At 43.5% G+C, this 19,412-nt stretch overlaps 2 protein-coding genes across 3 annotated transcripts in view; one reads left to right on the plus strand and one right to left on the minus strand.

The window, feature by feature from the left end:
• Positions 1-1,529: 1,529 nt before the first annotated feature.
• Positions 1,530-2,337, minus strand: MRPL41 (mitochondrial ribosomal protein L41). The gene has a single exon (XM_054998214.1). The coding sequence runs from the start codon at positions 2,212-2,214 to the stop codon at positions 1,807-1,809; it is 408 nt and encodes a 135-aa protein (XP_054854189.1). The 5' UTR covers positions 2,215-2,337; the 3' UTR covers positions 1,530-1,806.
• A 373-nt stretch (positions 2,338-2,710) lies between these two features.
• Positions 2,711-19,412, plus strand: part of PNPLA7 (patatin like phospholipase domain containing 7) — a 99,439-nt gene continuing 82,737 nt past the window's right edge. For both annotated transcript variants that reach the window (XM_054998074.1, XM_054998075.1), the window contains exons 1-10: positions 2,711-2,981; positions 6,427-6,501; positions 6,928-7,015; positions 8,615-8,697; positions 9,916-10,004; positions 12,458-12,598; positions 13,723-13,882; positions 14,902-14,982; positions 17,868-17,996; positions 18,700-18,780. In XM_054998074.1, the coding sequence (XP_054854049.1) occupies positions 2,949-2,981; positions 6,427-6,501; positions 6,928-7,015; positions 8,615-8,697; positions 9,916-10,004; positions 12,458-12,598; positions 13,723-13,882; positions 14,902-14,982; positions 17,868-17,996; positions 18,700-18,780 (960 nt within the window). In that variant the 5' untranslated portion in view covers positions 2,711-2,948. The remainder of the gene's footprint in view (positions 2,982-6,426; positions 6,502-6,927; positions 7,016-8,614; positions 8,698-9,915; positions 10,005-12,457; positions 12,599-13,722; positions 13,883-14,901; positions 14,983-17,867; positions 17,997-18,699; positions 18,781-19,412) is intronic.

Consider the following 19,412-nt stretch of genomic DNA (forward strand, 5'->3'; position numbering starts at 1 on the left):
AGTTACTGTCAAGGGCATGCTTGCAGTATTATTTACTAGTTAAAAATAATAGAATAAATCCCCATATACACTCCTTCCAGTCTTGGGAAGGCTTGGTGTGTTAGGTGTGAGCCTACTAACACTACTTCTGAACTCCCACATATTTAATCCTACATAGTCTCTTCTACTTCCATATGGCTCTACCACTCATCCAACAGGCTGCTGTAAGTTAGCTCTAGTAGCTGAACAGGCTTCCTCTTGACTTTGATAGTAGTAATAGCCTAATTTCAGGAGTGTAATTTTAGATCAATTCTAACTAGAGTAGGACTGTACCCAGAATTATATGGTCTGTAGTATGCAACTAGCAGTTCAAAAATACTTTGGGAAGACTATCTAGCGAGGTTACCCAGCTGAAAGCCAGGTTCAGAGATCAAACAGCAAGTCTGCCCATAAAGTGCCTCCTAATACCTTGCAACTTCCCATTTTGTTTAAACTGCTATGAATCGCAGCCTTTTTAAGTTGTATAATGTCTTGTCAGGAAAATGGCAATTAAGCAAAGCTGGCAGTACAGTACTGGCAATAACAGACCAGGAAAAAGAATCTGCTGTTGTAGTGGATGACTAGTTGATGGGTGTAAGAGTGCTAAAAATACAAATTCCACTATAAGCTTATTAGAAAAAAGATTAAAAACAGAACTCACTACAGTAAGGCACTTGTGTAAGTCCCTGCTCCGGTGAAATCTGGAATACTGTGTATAGTTCTGGCATCCCAAAAAGAGAGAGAAGAGCAAAACATGGCAATCAACATGACCAAGGTGTCAAAGTGCCAGCCCTGCAAGGCCAGAATAAAGCATTTGGGGCTAGTAATTAGAAAAGGGCAGTTAATCAGTTAAGTTGTTTTATGGTCTGGCTGATCTTTTAATGCTGGGTTTTATAATGAACTGTTATGGCATTTTAAAAATAGTTTTACTTTGTAAGCTCCCTCAATTAGGTTCTGTGGACAGGTGACATAGAAATGTTCAAAAAAAATCCTAGAAATCACTGTCACCCTATGAAATGAGGTGACAGTACTCTAAAGATGGACAAAAGTAGAAATTCATCCAATAGGTAGGTGACTCACTGCCATAAGATGTGATGGCCACAGAACTGAAAGAATTTAAAAGGCATTCTGACAGATCTACTATTGACTACTAGCCATGATCACTGAATGGAGCCTACTGTCAGGTGCTGGAAAGTAGACAGCAGGTGCCTATGAGCCCTGGCTACTAGGCTTCCCTGTGGTATCCCTTTGGTATCTGACCGTATCTGACGGGCAACTTCCACTGGAAGGTATCCATGTGAACAAGTCATCTTAGCAAATCTACATGACCATCCTCCCTTACCTCCCACTCTGGGCTGCTTCAAACAATTTCCAGCTATTCATTTAAAACGTTTTTAGGCTGCCTTTCCAGGAACCCGCCTAGAAATAGCTAACTTTTTTTTAAAAAAAACTTGCATTAATAAGGACAGACCCTGCATAAAAAAATAAAAACAGACCAGACAGAACTTAAATAGTTTTCAGGTTGAAACATCTTTATATGGGTTTCTCTCTGCCCCTTCCCCTCACGAAAACTGCCCGCGTGACAAATTTCTCCACAAAGTCACTCCACAACGAAGCCATCGCTAAGTGGGCTTTTTACTTTTTGCGCCACAAAAGTTTTCAAGTTTTTTTTGCTTTGTGGGTCAAATCCAGCGAAGGGCCTCTTTCGTTGTCTTAAAGCAGGTGAGGCGGGAGGGGAAGAGTGCTGCTTTATCTTTACAAGCTCGGCCTATGGCTTCCTCCCTCTTCTTACCGCACGAAGTTCTTGGGAAAGAGCTGGAAGAGCTTCCCTTCCTGGCTGGGCTCAAAGCCATATTTCTCCAGGTTCTCCGCGTCGAAGGTGCCTTCCTGGATGTCCTCCTTGATCCGGGGGGCGACAGTCTCTTGGAAGAGGTCGTGAGCGGTGAGGGGCGGCTCGCTGCCTGCAGGGGCGCGGTAGGAGACGTAAGGCCGGAGTTTGAAGCCGGTCAAGTCGGGCACTACCAGCTTAGGCATCATCTCGGGCACAAATTTGAACTTCCTACTACACGTGAGGTAGCCGACGACCTTAGTGCCCCGGCTCTTGGAGAAGGTTCGTGGGCCTCGTTTGCTCGTCCAGGCTGCCGTACGGTCAGCGCCCCGAACCAGGCCCCGTGTCAATTCGCCCAGAAGTCCCATGGAAAGAGAGGCTAGGAACGGAGTAGAGAGAAGGCCTCGGGAACGTTACCGCGCCTTTCCCTTTTTCCAATTTTACCTCAGACTGTAAACCGCTTTCCGTTTCTTCAGCCACCTAGAAGCATCGCTTGTCCTCATTGGCTAAGTGGCCCGTCGGTGCTTAGGCGGGAGCTGCTTTTCTGACCAATCAGATTTAAGGTAATTAGAGATCCTGTTTCCTCGGGCGGGACGAAGGTGGCTAGCGCGTGAGGCTGATCACAGATGTTAGGTGTCACTCACTGTGATCCTGCCCGCTTTTGCAATCTCTATGCTCCGATTGGTCTATACTGGTCTCTGAATCCCCTCCCTCTTGAAAGCTCCAACCTGGTTGGTCACTTTTACAGACGCGCCTTCTCATTGGTGAAACAATCCTGAAATTTCTGACCTACTCTCCATAGAGGTAGGAAACAGCTCATGCATATCTAATCTTCCGGTTTGAAACCGAAAGCTTCCCTATCCTTCGGCGATTTTATGATAAAAAACCCCGAGCTTTGCCGCAATGGAACGGCTGACGCTCGAAGTCCCCACAAGGATTACGACGCTCCTCCGCGGAAGTGACGGTTACGGAAACTGCTGATCCGAGAACTTCCTGACCTTTCCCTACTGAACTTTGACACTTGACCTCTGGGGTCCGATTCTCAGGGGAGAAATAACCGTTAGTGAGTTGCGCTGACCCCGCCTCCCCCGCCCCGGCCACCATGGATAACGAGGATCCCCCACCGCTCGCGCAGGTACGTGGCCTCCTCCTTCTCTTGGGCCTTTTAGACTTTCTGCTTTCCCCTCTTCGGTCTCATCATCACAACAGGCTTTTACAAGCACTTTTGAGTACTTCTCAGACTTTCAGTGCAATCCTATGGAAAGTTAATCCAATCTAAGCCCATTGATTTCACTGAGTTTACACTGGAGTGTACACTACATAGGACTGCACTGTCAATCTGGCATTTGCAACTGCTCTGTAAGGTCGACTGGTACTGGATGTTTGCAGGGGGTAGCTCTGGTAGTCTGTTGTAGAGAAATAAATGAAAAATCCTGGGACGAGGGGAGTGAGCTTTGACTCCTGTAAGTTCATATTGAAATTAATGTTGCTAGCCTTTTAAGGTGCCGCTGGACTTGTGTTTTACAGTATTAGGTATGTCACTCGTCCTTTATTCCAAGGAACCTCCTTAGGGCTCATGGAAAAGATGACTTGCCCCTTCGCACTGTACAGAGCAACTGCAATACCTTACCAATAAAATCTTCATAACATTTTGATGCATGCAAGATATTTTGTTTTGTTCTCATAGGGTCTTTCCTAATTTAGAGCTGTTCAGGTAGTAATCCTAACCATTGTTATTATGCCTGTATTGTAAATAAGGGGGTGGGGGGACTGGGAGACAGTTGTCTAAGGCTCCTGGATCACCATTCATTCTTCTTATCACTGTGTTGCAGCTGTTCTTCCAAATGCATTGTAAGGTGGGATAAAAGGCTTCATGGGTTAGGAGCTGAGACTTTTCCTGCATGCATCTCAGCCTATAAGCTTTTGAGTTTGTACAGAATACTGGTCTCAGTCAAGCTGAGTCTTATTGTTGTTAACTATGTTTATATAGGCTTTTCATTATTTAAAGTGGTTCACATTATCTTTTATTTATAAAATGTGTATCTTGTCTTCTTAATTTATTTACTCCATTTGTACCCCACTTCTCCTCAATGGGGACCTAAAGCAGCTTACATCATTCCCCCCTCCTGCATTTTATCCTCCCAACAACCCAGTGAGGTAGGCTAAGCTAAGAGTGTGTGACTTGGGCTGCTAACAATAAAATTAATAGTATGGGACAATGGAAAGTATAAATACAACGGGTTGGATCCAATCAACTTCTTAAGTGGTGAAAAAGTGAGGAGAGTGGCTCTTTGATCACCAGAATGCTGTGCTAGGGATTATGGGACCCGAATGAACAAGAGCTATTTGAAATGGAGGTTGTAGGAAGGAGGGAAATTTGGTGAAACAAAAAGCTGTCTGGGTACAACTCAATAGCATTACCAGTATTAAAAGCTAAATCAACCAGGAGCATTGATCACCAAACCTGGTATATGAAAACTCTCTCTGGTTTGTTGTAATCGTTATAATAGCCCAGAAGGGCCAGAGAGGATGTTCCTTCACTTCTGTGTTCTCAGAACAACTGTGGAGGCATTCATTCCCTGCCCTGCCACCCCTGGTCTAGATCAGGTTAGTTATGACTAAGTCCCACTGACAACAATGAGCTTTAAGCGTTGAATTGCTGGCTTTGATGGGCCAGTTAAACAAGCTTTAGCTGAATTAGGCTCATGCAAGCCCTGTCTTGTCAGATCTTGGAAGCTAAGCAGGGTCAGCCTTGGTTAGTAATTGAATGGGAGACCTCTAAAGAAGACCAGTGTTGCAGAGGCAGACAATGGAGAACCACTTCTATTAGTTTCTTGCCATGAAAACTCCATTAGGGGTTGCTATAAATCAGCTATGATTTGACAGCACTCTCTGCCACCAGCTGAATTGGAGGTCCTTGATGGAATCATTTATTGGCTGTCACACTTGTGAACTTCTATTTAAAACAATGTTTTAGACGAAAGCAACGTTGACTACTGCATCTCATAAATGTCAAGGTCATGGCAAGTTAGCTGTGACTAAGGCCCACTGAAACCAGTTAGAAATTGAAATCACAATGTGGTCAGGGAAATTTAAGATTAACTTTATTGGGCGGACAGGGAGGGAGGGAGGGGCATGATGTTAACTATTGGATTTAAATCTCCTAAAGTTCTGCAAAACAATAAAATGCATGTAGGATCCAGCCTGCAGTTGTTACGAACATTGCTGCAACTTCTGAGGGTTTCATGTGGATTTAGGACAAAATATAATCTTGGCTTCAGCACCTTGATATGTTACTTGCCTTGGTTTTGCTAATATAACAGAATGCTGTGACCCAAACTTCCCTCCCACTTTTCCTCCCTTTGGAAGTGCAGCCAAAGTTTAACTGTAAACTTGTTGACACTTTTTAAAAAAAATCTTCCTAGTTCTTTCCTTGCAGAGACATCTATATAAAAAGTTAGCCAACTGACCAACATCTTGTGGGCTGGCTTACTTTCATTTCGTTGGCCAGCTACCAGAACAGGAAGGGAAGTGTAGGCCAGATCCCCCCCCCCCCTTTCTACTTGATAGGAAGCGTTCAAGAGAAGGAAAAGCACTCTGTGTATGTTCTGAGCTTTCACTCACAGGAACTCTTGAAAAGTAAAGCTGGGAACTCTGCCTGTAAGTGGTGGTGGTTGTTGGTGTACGAAGTAAGCAAGAAATCCTATTCTAAGGTGTCCTGGTTATAATGAATGATTCATATACCATTTTTCAGCGTGTACTTATTTTCATTCCAGTACTCATGTTTCACACTTACGTAGGGCTTTAAAGGTCAAAAGCAACACTTTAAATTGCACCCAGAAACAGTTTGACAAGCAAGGTAGCTCTTTTAACGCAAAAATAATAATATCATCCCTGTGGCCTTGTGGTGAGGCTCCAGTGTCTTTTTTCTAGATTGTGTACTTGTGTATATGTATAGTCTGTGCTTAGTAATGAAATTTGTACTTCCTACTGTACCTATTTGACTGTCCTAGCTGTGTTTTGCCGTACATGAAAATAAATGGACCTTGTTACTTTTTCTACCATGTACCAAATAATTAATTTCTTAAAGTGCTTAACCATATGATAATAAATATTCAGATTAACAAGCCTAAATGTGAGTGTGTGTGTTTTTTGGGGGGGGGGGGCAGCAGGCTGTATGTTTTGGAACTAATGGCTGCCTCTAATAGCATGGTGACCTGGAAATTAAAAGTAGAAACAAACTGTCCTGACTTCCTGCCTGTAGTTTAATTGCTCTGGCATAAGTAGAAGCTTCAGGACTTTCTTATTGCCCATCTGTATACACTTACGTTTCACTTTGGTTCTTAATCCTGTAGAAATTTAAGGTGCGAATTTATATTAACCCCTAATTTAGGCATGTCTAAAATAGCTTCTTGGTCCTAGACCATATCTCCATGGTACAGGTGGTGGAGAGACTACCTTTCTGGCTTGTTCAGTCCAGAAATGAACCCCTTTGTGCCGCCGCCCCCTCCCCCTAACATGTCACAAAGCATAGCATGCAAACAATTACAATCTTAAGTATCTGAAACTTTTGTCTTTAGGATGGTTTCTCAACAAGCTCAGACCTAAGAATACGAGTTCTTCAGTTTTTAGAAGACGGATTGCAGACAACTATGGTGGGTATATATCAATGTTAATTCAGGCATTTCCAAAGAAAAGAGAGTCTTGAATTGATCCTGCATTGAACTCTGTTCCAAAAGCTAAGGCTTCAGGTTTCCTTGGCTCCTAGTTTATTGCTGTGCTGTGTTCAGGTGTTGGTGTTGGTTCTTGTCTCTGGTACTGCTTATGGGAGGGTACTTTGGGGAGGGGCTTGTATAACAGGCTTACAGTTGGGGACAAGTCTAATACATAGTAAAGTCAAATACACACAGTTCATAGGTATTATACTTTAGCTATCAAATGGAGTAGAGTTATTTCAGAATCAAGTGTGGTTGTGGTGGGGTGAAGAGTGTGCTGAGCATTTTCAGTAGGCTTGACGGAAGAGACTGGGGGGGAAATGCAGTTTTTAAGGCTCATATCTCTTGTCTAACTATTTCCCACAGTTAACTGGAATAATCATTGGAGCAGCAGTAGCCTTAACCCTTATTGGGATTGTCGTGTGTCTTGTTTACAGGAAGGTCAAGCAGTTGAGTAAGTTGAGTATTCAATTGTTCCTGGGGGGCTATCTTGCAATGGAGTTTGGTGTGATCTAGGGTGGTGATGGTGTTGTTGAAGTCATCTTGGAGTGTAACATGGGTGGTGGCATGTGGGTTTCAGTACCTACTTGTTAAGCTGGTGTGGAGAAAAGTCCAGTTTTATCCTAGTTTGATGGAGATTTTAATACCCCTGTAGCCATTTAACAGATTTATTTTCTCTTCAGGATGTGTAAAAATAAGAGGACTTGGAAAAGATGGTGTTCTGTCTGTAGCTTTAATGGAAATAACCTTTCACAGACATTAAGCTGGTTCTTTTATCTTTCCAGCTCGTTACCTTCCTGATAACTGTACTATCTTTGTCTATCCTGAAAAAGTGGAATGTATTCCAAAGGAAAGGGAAAGCTGGGACAGGGGTGGTGGAGAGGAGGAGCAGTTGGAGTCTGGAAGCTCTTGGCTTGTGAGATTCCAATGTCGTTGGTCCACAAAACATTCCAGAAATGAGGTTCCGTGCCCCCTGTGAAGGGAGCCTGGATGCTGCTCACACAGCACCACCCTGTGTAGGAGCCAATCGTGGTGCTGTCTTTCATCATCATTTTTATTGCACTATTCTTCCAAGACACTCTGGTTGAAATGCACAGTTCTCCCCTTTTTACACTTATTCTGTAAAAGAAGAGGGTTGAGAGAGTGACTCGGCCAAGTGCACAGATGACTGTACAGGTATTCGAAGCCAGGTCTTTCTGGTCAAAATCCAGCACTCTAACAGCTATTCTGTTCTGAATTTCGTAGTCTTGAAACAGTGCAGATTCTTTGCACTGAATGGAGAGCTTAGGCAGAGTGCATGAGCATACAGTATCTCATTTTGGACTCATCTTAGCAGCATGAAGTGCCTATATAATAGGCAAGTCAGGAGGCTTCTTGGTGCTTTTCTTAAAAAATCAGACATCAAACTAAATATGAGCAGTCAGTGTGATGCGGTGGCAAAAAAGGCCCATTCAATCCTGGGTTGTATCAAAGGGGCCATAGCATTGAAATCGCAGGAGGTCATAGTCCCTCTCTATACTGCCTTGGTCAGGCCGCAAGTGAAGTATTGTGTGCAGTTCTGGAGGCCTCACTACAAAAAGGATGTGGACAAAATCGAGAGGGTGCAGAGGAGAGCGACGAGGATGATCAGGGGTCTGGAGCTGAGCCCTATGAGGAAAGGCTGAGGGCCTTGGGAATGTTTAGTTTGGAGAAGAGGAGATTGAGGGGGGACATGATTGTTCTCTTTAAGTATTTGAAAGGCTGTCATTTGGAGGAGGGCAAGGAGCTGTTCCAGTTGGCAGCAGAGGGTAGGACCCGAAACAATGGGCTTAAATTACATGCACAAAGGTACCGGCTGGATATTAGGAAGAACTTTTTCATGGTCAGAGTAGTTCAAAAGTGGAATCAGCTGCCTAGGGAGGTGGTGAGCTCCCCTTCACTGGCAGTTTTCAAGAAGAGGCTGGATGAATATTTGTCAGGGATGCTTTAGGCTGATCCTGCACTGGACAGGGGGTTGGACTAGATTGTCTGTATGGCCCCTTCCAACTCTATGATTCTATGATCTCTCTTTCAGAGCAACCTCAGCCACAAGTGCCTCAGTACCGATTTCGCAAGAGAGACAAAGTAATGTTTTATGGCCGCAAGATCATGCGGAAGGTAAGAACTGGTAATAAGATGGAGGTTGGTAGCAAGTTCAGCATGACTGCAGTAATGCCAGGCAGTCTTGTTGCACACCAGAACCCTCTTCTTAGAATTTATGTACACAAAGTTGGCCTTGGTTAGGTTTGAGGGCTGGTTTGGGAACTGTGCCCCCCGACCTCTCATAGAGATAAAATGTGGCAGGTTTAGCTTGTTAGTTTTTTGTTGGGAGTCATTGTGCTTAGCTTTCCCCTTGCCTCTATTGATGACTTTGCAAACTGTTCATGCCACTCCTTTGTACCAACATTTGTTCACAAGACTCCTCTGTAAGAAGAAATGGATGTTCTTAGTGGTTTATGTTCAGTGCTTGCAACTGAGCTAGGGATAATTGTGAAAGACTGCTTCACAAGGGGAGAACATGGCTTGGTTGCTAAGCCGCTGGAAACATCTTATGTACATTCATACACTAGGAGAGGGGATGAGCAGATCGTCTGTGCATGTATTCATGCACACATGCCTGCATGCACACATTTCTGGGATTGCGTTAGCATTTCTCTGATCCTGAAATCCAAACTGATATGGAACAAACTGGGACTTGGGAAGGACTGTGGCCTCAGTAGCCACCACTGATCCCTTTTTTTGTGCATGATGCCAGCCCTCCAATAGTGAAGTGCTCTGAAGTCCACCCCAGTGTACTTTGGTTGGTATTTTCTAAGCTTTAATAGCACTTGAAAAGCCTGGGCAAACCATTGGGTGCACTACATGCCTTGCTGCTGTAGGTGGCACTCTATACACTGCTTTCACTAGCTGAACATAAGCCCTGGTATCCAAGAGCCACTATCAGGTACTGATTATATATAATCTCTCATAGCACACAGTGTTAAAAGAAATGGCCTTCAGCATTAGAATTCATGTTATGCTTCCTAAATATTTATGGGTGGGAGCTTTGTTGGATCTTGCTGTAATTGAAATGCTAACCTTTATGGAATGAAACATCTAGGTTGATTATGGCTCCATTCAGAGTTAAATCAATCTTGTGATGGTAACCTCAGTGTTCAAATCACCTGGGCAGGCCCCTTGTCTGGTCTTCCCTATTATGAAGGCAACCTGGAGTTCCCTGTTCTTTTGGAGCTGCTTGTTCATTGGCCAGGCAAATCCAGAGCTGTAGTACATTTCTCCTGTCCCTTCCTCTGCTGAACCAGATCTTGCTCCTCAAGGAATCTCACTTCCTTTTAGGTAACAACTTTGCCAAACACTCTGGTTGGAAACGCTGTGCCTCGGCAGCGGATGAGGAAAAGGGCCAAAGTCTTGTCCTTGGCCAAGAGGTATGGGGCATGCAGGGGAGAGTGGCTGCACTGTTGCTTGGGTAATATGAAGCTTCCGTTCCCTGTATCTCAGGTGGCTTTTTTTGTGAGCTCAAGGAAATAGACAAAGGTGTCACGTGTGTGTGTGTGTACACATACAGGTTTGTTTTCATGGGAGACAATTTGTGTTGGTGAAATGTATCTTGAAAAAAGCTGACCAGACCCGGGTCACAAGTGGGCTAATAGTAAACTGACAGGGAGAGCCTTTACAGGTCAGAGTTGGAAAAGAACAGATCAGATCTAGAGTGGAACATAGTCTGGGCAAAATGCAAGGCAGGATCAAATCCAAGGTGAAAGCAAGGCAAGGTCACAAGGAAGAATACAGCAGAATGGTAGGAAGAGACAGGTAGACGAGATGGAGTAAGCCGTTTGATTGCTATTTTTATGCTGGCTTCACATGTTTTTTGTTACTATTCAGACTTTATTCTTTTTAAAAAAATTATTTCTAAAATAGAAAGGGGGTACAGAAAAGGAAAGAGGGACTAGAATTTGAAGGGAAAAAATTCAGAACTATGTTACAAGGGCTATCAGAGTACAAAAATCTTATAACATTTAAGATATGTTTTTTTCAGATCAAGTCCTACAAAATTCAAACATACTTCTACTACTCAGCTTGGAAGAAAAGACTCATTATTACCTTTATCTTATTGTTGCCTTATACTCAGGGATTTTTTTGTGAGAAAAGAGGTGGTAGAACTCAGTGGCCTCGGAGAAAATGGTCACATGGCTGGTGGCCCGGCCCCCTGATCTCCAGACAGAGGGTAGTTTAGATTGCCCTCCACGCTGTCTGGAGATCAGGGGGTGGGGCCACCAGCCATGTGACCATTTTCAAGAGGTTCCAGAACTCCATTCCACCGTGTTCCAGCTGAAAAAAAGCCCTGCTTGTACTTATGTATTTCTTAACAGTATTTCAATACTGGCTATAATAAATTATCTTCTACTAATTATGTTACATTAATCAAATTGAAAAACATCTATATATATACTTTCTTTTCATTATATAATGTTTATCTATTCTCCATCTCAAGAATTGAAAGCTTAAAATAAACAGCATCTCTGTGATCTCTAATAATTAGAACTCATAATCAACTTTACAGGGCTAATTTATCTTGTACATTTATTTCTTTCCAGTTTTTATCTATTATAGGCAAAATAATTTCCCCATTTCTCTTCAGATTCTTTAATCGGTCTTCTGTTTATATAATTTGTCAATTTTGCCATTACTGCGTATTCTGACATTTTATCTTTCCAGTTTTCTCTGGCTGGTCATTCTTCTTCTTTCCAATTGCTTGCCATTACTACTCTAGCCACTGCCAGCAGATATCTGAATAATTTGTGTTGTAGTCTGTCAACATTATCTGATATTATTTCCAACAGCATGGGCTCAGGTTTCATAACAAAATTAGTTTTTAAAATCTTCTGAATCTCAGCATGTATATCTTTCCAATTTTTTTTTTTTGCATGTCCACCACATATGGGAAAAAGTGCCTTCTGCTTCCTTACATTTCTAGCACATCCCTATGTACTTCTTATCCATTTTTTTCAATCTATTTTGGGGTGATAGACCGTAGAAAAAACATCTTAGACCAATTTTCTCTCAATGTTTGACTTGCTATAAATTTTATGCTGTTAGTCCATAAATTTTCCCACTGTTGAAAAGTTATTTCTGCACCCAGATTTTGCATCCATTTCAGCATACAAGTTTTAACTTGTTCTGTTTCTGTATCACATTGAAGTAAAAGTGTATAGATTTGTCCTAACATATGGTTCTTCTGCTGAATAATGATCTTCTCAAAATCAGTCAGATCCCTCAATCGGCCTCTATAATCATGAAGATGTTCAGATTGTATTCTTGTTGGTTGCATTTAGCCCCCTCCATAAACTGCTGTTTGATCAAACCCTGTTTTGCTTTGATGTCTGAGTTCCAATGGGATTTTAGACCTGAGTTTGTAGCTGGATTGTGAACCGTGGTTTGTACTGATTGTGGTTTATGATGTCTGAGTTCCCAAATCCATTGTGTTGACCCTTGTGGTCACAGATGGCACAAAAAGGGAGATGTTTTCCCTGTTGGGAGGTGGGTGAAGAGGCAAGAAATAGAAGCCATCTGGGGCTTGTACATCAGCTAGGCTGTGTGTTAGGCTAACCAATGTTTGTTGCACAGGCCGTGGCTTATCATTACAGCTGCCTTGCTGCTGGCTCTATTGCTGTGCTGGCCTTCTGGGGATCTTTGTTTTCAGCTGCTGTGTCTCTTGCTTTCTTAACGCTGGGTTAATTTTAAATTGAGTTGTTTTTATTGCTCTTTTATCGTAAGCTGCCTCAGGAACCATTGACTGTGTATTGCGGTTTATGAATCATTTAATAAATCTTCTTACCTGTAGTGAGAGAGGGAAATTGTCCTTCTTCATCTCTTGCAGGATCCTGCGCTTCAAGAAAGAATCCCCAACCCTGCAGCCTAAGGAACCTCCCCCCTCTCTGCTGGAAGCAGACCTAACAGAGTTTGATGTGAAGAATTCCCACCTGCCCTCTGAAGTCCTTTACATGCTTAAAAATGTCAGGTAAGGGCGAAGGTAGGGAGAGAGCCAGGAGTCTGATGGGTTTTAAAGGTGATTACTTCCCCTTCGCTTAAAGGTTTGCAGAAGAATTGGATCTGACATAATTTGATTTGGAAAGAATAAGGATTGACTTGGCCCACTCAGCTGGCTTTTCCCATTGGTAATCTGGGCAGCCGAGGGCCTGTGGGAGGTTCATAGGCAGGCCATGATGGCAATCACATTCACCACTAATCCCCAGCAGCTGGTACTTGGAGGGATGTTGCCTCTGAAGCTTGGCATCTTTCAACTAAGGTTGGCTAGTTGAAGTTGCTGATCTTTCTCCCGTGTACGTGTCTGGTTCCCCCTTTTAAAAGCCATTTGAAGGAGTGGCTGTGGCAGCATCCTGTAGGAATAAGCTCAGCAAGCAAGCTATGTCTTTTGAAATTCTGTCTTCTGCACAAAAACTAAAGGTCCTGATCCTCAGTTGCAACTGGGCAGCCAGTTTGGTGAGCATGCGACTCTAATCTGGAGAACCAGGTTTGATTCCCCACTCCTCCACTTGAAGCCAGCTGGGTGACCTTGGACTAGTCACAGCTCTCTGGAGCTCTCTCAGCCCCACCTACCTCACAGGGTGTTTGTTGTGGAGATAATAATAACATACTTCGTAAACCGCTCTGAATGGGCATTAAGTTGTCCTGAAGGGCGATATACAAATCAAATGTTGTTATTGGGACCAGCTGCCAATCCAAAGTATGTCCCAGGGCTGCCTGAGCATGTTATAGCTTTTCTCAGTAGCTACAAAACACATTTAAAACAAAAGCCACACTTTAGCACTTTTTTTTGTCCTATTAGATGCTCCAGACTGAATAGTTAGAAGTTGCCTTAAACTATTTCAGACCAATGGTCCTCCTGCCCTGGCATTGTCTGTTTTGACTGGCCACAGCTCTGTGTGGCTTTAGGCAGAGATCTGTCACCTTGACAGCTGGAGATCAAACCTTATACCTTCTGCATGCAAAGCTTGTGCTCTTCTGCTGAGCTTTAGCCTCTCCCATAGCCTGTCTTCACACTGGTAAAGACAATGCCTTGGCCACTTGTAGAGCAATTTGATGCCTGGTTATTTCCCTTTGCCATCACTTCTTTTCCCACAGGGTCCTTGGGCACTTTGAGAAGCCACTTTTCCTGGAACTCTGCAAGCACATGGTCTTTGTGCAGCTGCATGAAGGGGAGTACATCTTCCGCCCTGGGCAGCTAGACAACAGCATCTATGTGGTACAGGATGGAAAACTGGAAGTCTGCATCCAGGAAAATGTAAGGCGACAGCTTAAGAGAAGTTACATATCCAAAGTCCATTATATAAATCTGACAGAATCAAGTGATTATGCCTTTGGTGGACTGTACCATTTCTAGTTGCAAGGCGTGGAGCAGTGTTACGTATTTGAGTGCTTTCCTATGGAGGAAAAACCCTGCAGCTAGAAACGTAGCATTTTGGGAGGGAAAGCTAGGCTGAAGCCTTCTCCCTGGCATATTAGCTGTCTTCAGAAAGGAGGAGTTTTTTCTCCTTCATGGGTGAAACTTTCAAACAAGCACACCTCTCCATACCCCACCTTTAAATGACAATGATCCAGGCATAGCTTTTCTCACTTTAGTCTGTTGAAAATATAAATGGGTTTGGATTATGTAACAGTTTGGAACACATTCTGTTCCTCCTAGGGGAATTTCTTTTTGCCATTTCTCAAATTCTAATCTTAATTGTTAGGCTTGTTCATATTTGGGTACTGTAGTTCTGTACTGAGGGAGAGAAGGCGGCATGATATAGCCCAGTCTTGTCAGATCTTGGAAACTAAGCAAAGTCAGTATTTGAATGGAAGACCACCAAGGAAGACTGCAGAGGATGCTAGTGATAAACCATCTCTGCTTCTCACTTGCTTTGTAAGCTCCTTGTGGAGGTTGCTGTAAGTTGGTTGCAAATTGACAGCATGTATGTACATATGCAGTGCTGTACTAATGTCTACAGATGTCTTGAGGGTGCTGCTCCTTTGGGAAGGATGCCCTTTGCGGTTTGTCTCTTTCTTCAGTTGCTTGGGCCTGGAAGTTCAATGTCTGGGTCAGGTGGGGAATGATTCTGGAGGACAGCAGGGTCTCCTGGCTGGCTAATGATTATTCCCCATTATCTCCTTTCCACATCCTTTCTTGGTGTGAGTCTCATTCTCAAATGACCTCCTTTCTGGAGGTGGAAGATGACTTCTACAATATTGAGAAAGGGAAGGCTTAGTAGGCCATCTCTCTCCCCTTCTTCATCTTATGTTAAATGTTTTTAATTCCTGTAGGATGGCACGGAAGTTGTGGTGAAAGAGGTTCTGGCAGGAGACAGCGTCCACAGTCTACTCAGCATTCTGGATGTCATTACTGTAAGTCTATAACCTGGACTTGGAAGTCAGGGACTTGGATGAATTGTTCTTTATGTGAAAGACGCGCATCTCTGGCACGGGAGCTTGAGCCGGCTCTGCGAAGGAACATATTGGCAGCTGTTGGAAAAGCTTCAAATGTGTTCTTTGTGGAGTTGCTTTTAAAAAGTGCCCGGAGTGTGGTTGCTGGGGTGCTAATTGGAGCAGGCTACAGGGAATGGATTATGCTGATTTTTGCAGCAGTTGTGGGGGCTCCCAGTTGGCTTTCAGTTCGTGCTCAGAAATCTGTTTAATAACCTTTTAAAGCCTGAAATGGTCTGAGTTCAGAACCATCTCCTCCCGCATGAGCCTATCTGCACATTCAGATCTTCCTTGGAGGCCCTGCTCTGTCTCAGCAATAGTGGGTGGTGGCAGTGGACAGGGCCTTTTCAGCAATGGGTTCCATCACTCTTTCTCCTGCTAAAACGAAGACCAAGTTGTGCAGAACTGTGTATGCATCCAGGCTCAATACAACATTCTGGTTTTGTCTTTGAAAGTTCACCGAGTGTCTACTCCCATACATCCCTGACGTCTGTTAAGATCAGCCAGTAAAGCCTCATTCTAAATACCGTTACTGATGGATAATACATTGGTATTTCCCAGGAGCAGGGCCTTTTGTACGGTGCTTCCTTTTCAGCCTTCCCCTTCCTACTTGGTTTCTTGCTATTGAACTGAAACCCTTTTTATTTTTACCAGGCTTTGGTGGTATAATTTAAACTATGTTGGAAGTTTCAGCATGGTGCCATTTCTAGGTGATTTTAGTAGGCTATGTGTTTGGTTCTGAGTAACTTTTTAGTGTATGAGCTGCATAAAAGGTTGTTAGATGTCTTGCTTGTTCTGATTTCCATTTCATTTTAGTAAGTTTAAGACCGGTTAGCAGGAATGCTGCTTAGAAGACAAGGCTAGGTTTGCTCAGTTCTCTTGCTAAACTACTTAGGAGGCCTATTTGTTACTTCTGGCCTTGCAAGCCTCACAAAAGATTAACCTCTAACTGTGTTTGATTTTTTTTTTGCTTGCCTTTATATATTAAGACAAAATGCTTGAAGCATGGCTACGAGCTGCAAAAGGGGGGAGGGAAGGGCCCCTCTTTTTCAAATTAGAAAAGCTTGTGAGATCAGAGGCAATACATGGCAAGTGACTACTTATTTAGTTCATTTATGCTCCACGTATCTCCTCAGTGGTGACCCAAAGTGCCTTATATTATTCTCCAAACAAGGTTAGGTTTGGTGTTTGTCTGGTTCAAGGACACGCAGCAAGCTTCCATGGCCGAATGGGGATTCAAACCTGATGTTCCCAAGACTCCAACCCCTGCACCACATCGGCTCTTACTTACCTTGCTGTGTTACTTGTATAGACTGTCTGTCTGGTGTGTTCACATCCAGCACCTTATTTTGGCACTAGCCAGTCCCTTCCAGTCTGTTTGTGCATGAATCTAATTGCGATTGCCTTTTTTTTTCTATGGAGCTGCTGACAAGGTTAAGCATTCAAGCTCAGCCTTGGGCCAGTTTATTGCTTAGTCAATTACTCTTTTAATCTCCTGTAATTAAAAATCAGTCAGCTGGTTGGGAGCAGAGTAATTATGACTGCATGAAACCAGATGATGACTTTCATTGTTATTATTTTTCCTTGTGGCCATGGAAGGTTTTTTTGTTTTGGAGAAAGCATGTTGGAGAGAATGCTGGTAGGAAGGGTGGTAATGAGGCAGATGGAGTGGGCAGTAACCACAAATCAGCTTGCGTGGTACTAGTTTTGTAAGCCAGAAGTATTCAAGAACCTAGAGGAAACCCACAAGAATTTACTGTCTTTTGTTATCCTCAGTGGTTAGGAGTTTAGTCTCAAGACAACCCTGTTCTGTGAAACTAGAAGTCAGTCCTAATTTGGTGGTGGAGCTAGCACAGAAGTTAAAATTAAGTAGCCTGGTCATCATGGGCAATCTCCTCTGGGCACCTAGGTTAAGTACACTTTGGTCCATTTATCCAGGTGATCAAGGTGTTAGAAATGATTCACGAAAACATTTGAAGGCACACTTTATTTATTTATTACCTTTATATCCCACCTTTCTCCCCAATGGAGACCCAAAGCTGCTTACCTCATTCTCCCCTCCTCCATTTTACCCTCACAACAACCCTATGAAGTAGGCTAGGCTGAGAGAGTTACTGACCCAAGGTCACGCCCTGAGCTTCCATAGCAGAGTGGGGATTTGAGCCTGGGTCTCCCAGATCCCGGTCTGCCACTCTGCCTCTACACCACACTGGCTCTCACATTTGACGCAGCATTCAAAAATATGTATTTCTTGCTCAGCTTGCAGCTGATCTCCTTCCATGGGCCCACCCTTCCCTCTGGCCAGTCAGCCAAGACTCTGGGGTGGGGCCATGCTTCTTGGCCTATGGGGATGCTTCTGAGATTCCCCGGCTCCTATTATCTTTAGCATGGGCTGCCTTAGGAAATTACAGTGTGCCCTTTCTTCTTCAGGATGATGTTGTTACCCATTATTAACAGATGGGTGGGTTAATGGGTCAAAGACTGAGGAGGATTCAACATGGTGGCTTAATTTTTCAAGCCGTGTTCGAGCCCCTCTCACATCATGTGGTTGGAGAATCACTGCTCTGATGCTACTGCATTGATTGATGCTACTGTATAGTCCTCTGGTGGAGCAACTTGGCTTCTCTCTTCCTTAACTGCTAGAGACGTCCCTTAGACTAACGCTGCTTTTGGCCAAAGCCTCGTCTTTCTGCTTGGCGGCCCCTGGAGAAAAGGAAGAGGGAACTGCTGGGAGGTGGGGGGAGGCACATGGACCCATGCAAGTGATGAGGGAGACCTGAGTGTGTTTTCTCCATTCTCTTTTGCAGGGTCACCCTGCCCCATACAAGACAGTTTCTGCTCGAGCAGCAACGCCCTCCACCATCCTGCGGCTTCCAGCGAATGCATTCCACGACGTCTTCCAGAAATACCCTGAGACCCTTGTGAGGGTTGTGCAGGTGAGGCTAATGCAGTTTTGTTATGGTGTGTTTGACAGTAGGGTTTTTTTTTTAGCTTGATTGAGTAGCTATGAAAATGGATGTATTGATTGTGGGAGCTGGACGCATCCGCTCTATGTAGTGCATAGGGATGTTCTTCTGTACAAGTTTCTCTTCTTGTGGACTTACAAAGCTGCCTTGTCCTTGGCCAGGCCCTTGTTTCATCTAGCTTGAGATGTACTCTTGACTAGCTGCTGCTCTCCAAGATCCTGCTCAGAAGCTGTTTCCCAGCACTGCTGTTTGAGAGAAGCTGGGGATTGAACCTGAGAGCTTCTGCATGGAGAGCATGGCTCTTCCTCTTTCAACAGGTCTTATATGAGAAAGTATCTCAGTGAACTATGTGCCATATTATCTAGTGGGACTGATGTACTCCTTGGATTTTTCCATCTCTTGTCCCAAATGGTGTTTGGCTGGACTAGAACAGATGGTCTTTAGGTCCCTCTCTTGTAATAATGATGTTCGGGGAGGATCTTGTGTACATTAGCTCTGGAATGATCCCACCCATGACAAGGGTTGTGTGTGTCCTCTTCCTTTGCTCTGTAGTAGGATATGAAAATTTGTTGTACTTCATGTGCCTCATTCTGGTTCCTTCATCCTTGAGCAGACCCTTCTTGAGACCAACCATAACAGGTTTTCTTGCCTGCTCTTGATCCTCTGTTCTTAGATCATCATGGTGAGGCTCCAAAGAGTTACCTTCCTTGCCCTGCACAACTACCTTGGTTTGACTACTGAGCTCTTCAATGCTGTAAGTATAAAATAGTTGATGTCTCTGGGGAGCAAGTTTAGAGAGCTCTGATTAAAGGCCCAATGGTTTTTATTGAGACTCCTTTTGGTCTGCTAAATATTTTATGCTGTTTTTTTTTATTTAAAATATTTCTATACTGCTTTTGTACATAAATAAGGTCCCCAGGGCTGCAAATATCAAAATTAGGGGTGTACATTTGGCTATTTCCAGTCCAAATATATATCCAAAAATACCTTATTGGTATTTTTTGGATATGTTACGGTATCCAAATAGTATCTAGGATTTTTGAATACTGGTAAATGGCTCCCAAAATATTCAGGAATATCTCAGGCCAACATATTAACAGTGAACTCCTAAGAAGAGTTAACTCCAGTCTAAGTCCATTAAAATCAATGGGCTTAGATTGGAGTAATTTTTCTTAGGATTTCACTGTAAGGCTCCCAGGATTGCTTTTCTTCAATTTTACTGTGTGTCTGTGTCGGTGTTTTCTTGGTTTGGCTTGCCAGGTTGGTTTGGCTTTGATTCTTTGGTTTGAAATTAGTTCTGTTGGTCTTACAACAGTCTTCCTGCTTAAGTTGGTTTGCCTTGGATTCTCTAGCTTGACATTGATTGTGTTGGGCTTGCCACATTGG

This window comes from Eublepharis macularius, chromosome 14 (genome assembly GCF_028583425.1).
Source record: "Eublepharis macularius isolate TG4126 chromosome 14, MPM_Emac_v1.0, whole genome shotgun sequence".
NCBI classification, from domain to species: Eukaryota; Metazoa; Chordata; class Lepidosauria; order Squamata; family Eublepharidae; genus Eublepharis; species Eublepharis macularius.

Bases quoted from the DNA above. Each gene is read 5' to 3' on its own strand.
- MRPL41 (XM_054998214.1), bottom strand. From the start codon at position 2,214: ATGGGACTTCTGGGCGAATTGACACGGGGCCTGGTTCGGGGCGCTGAC.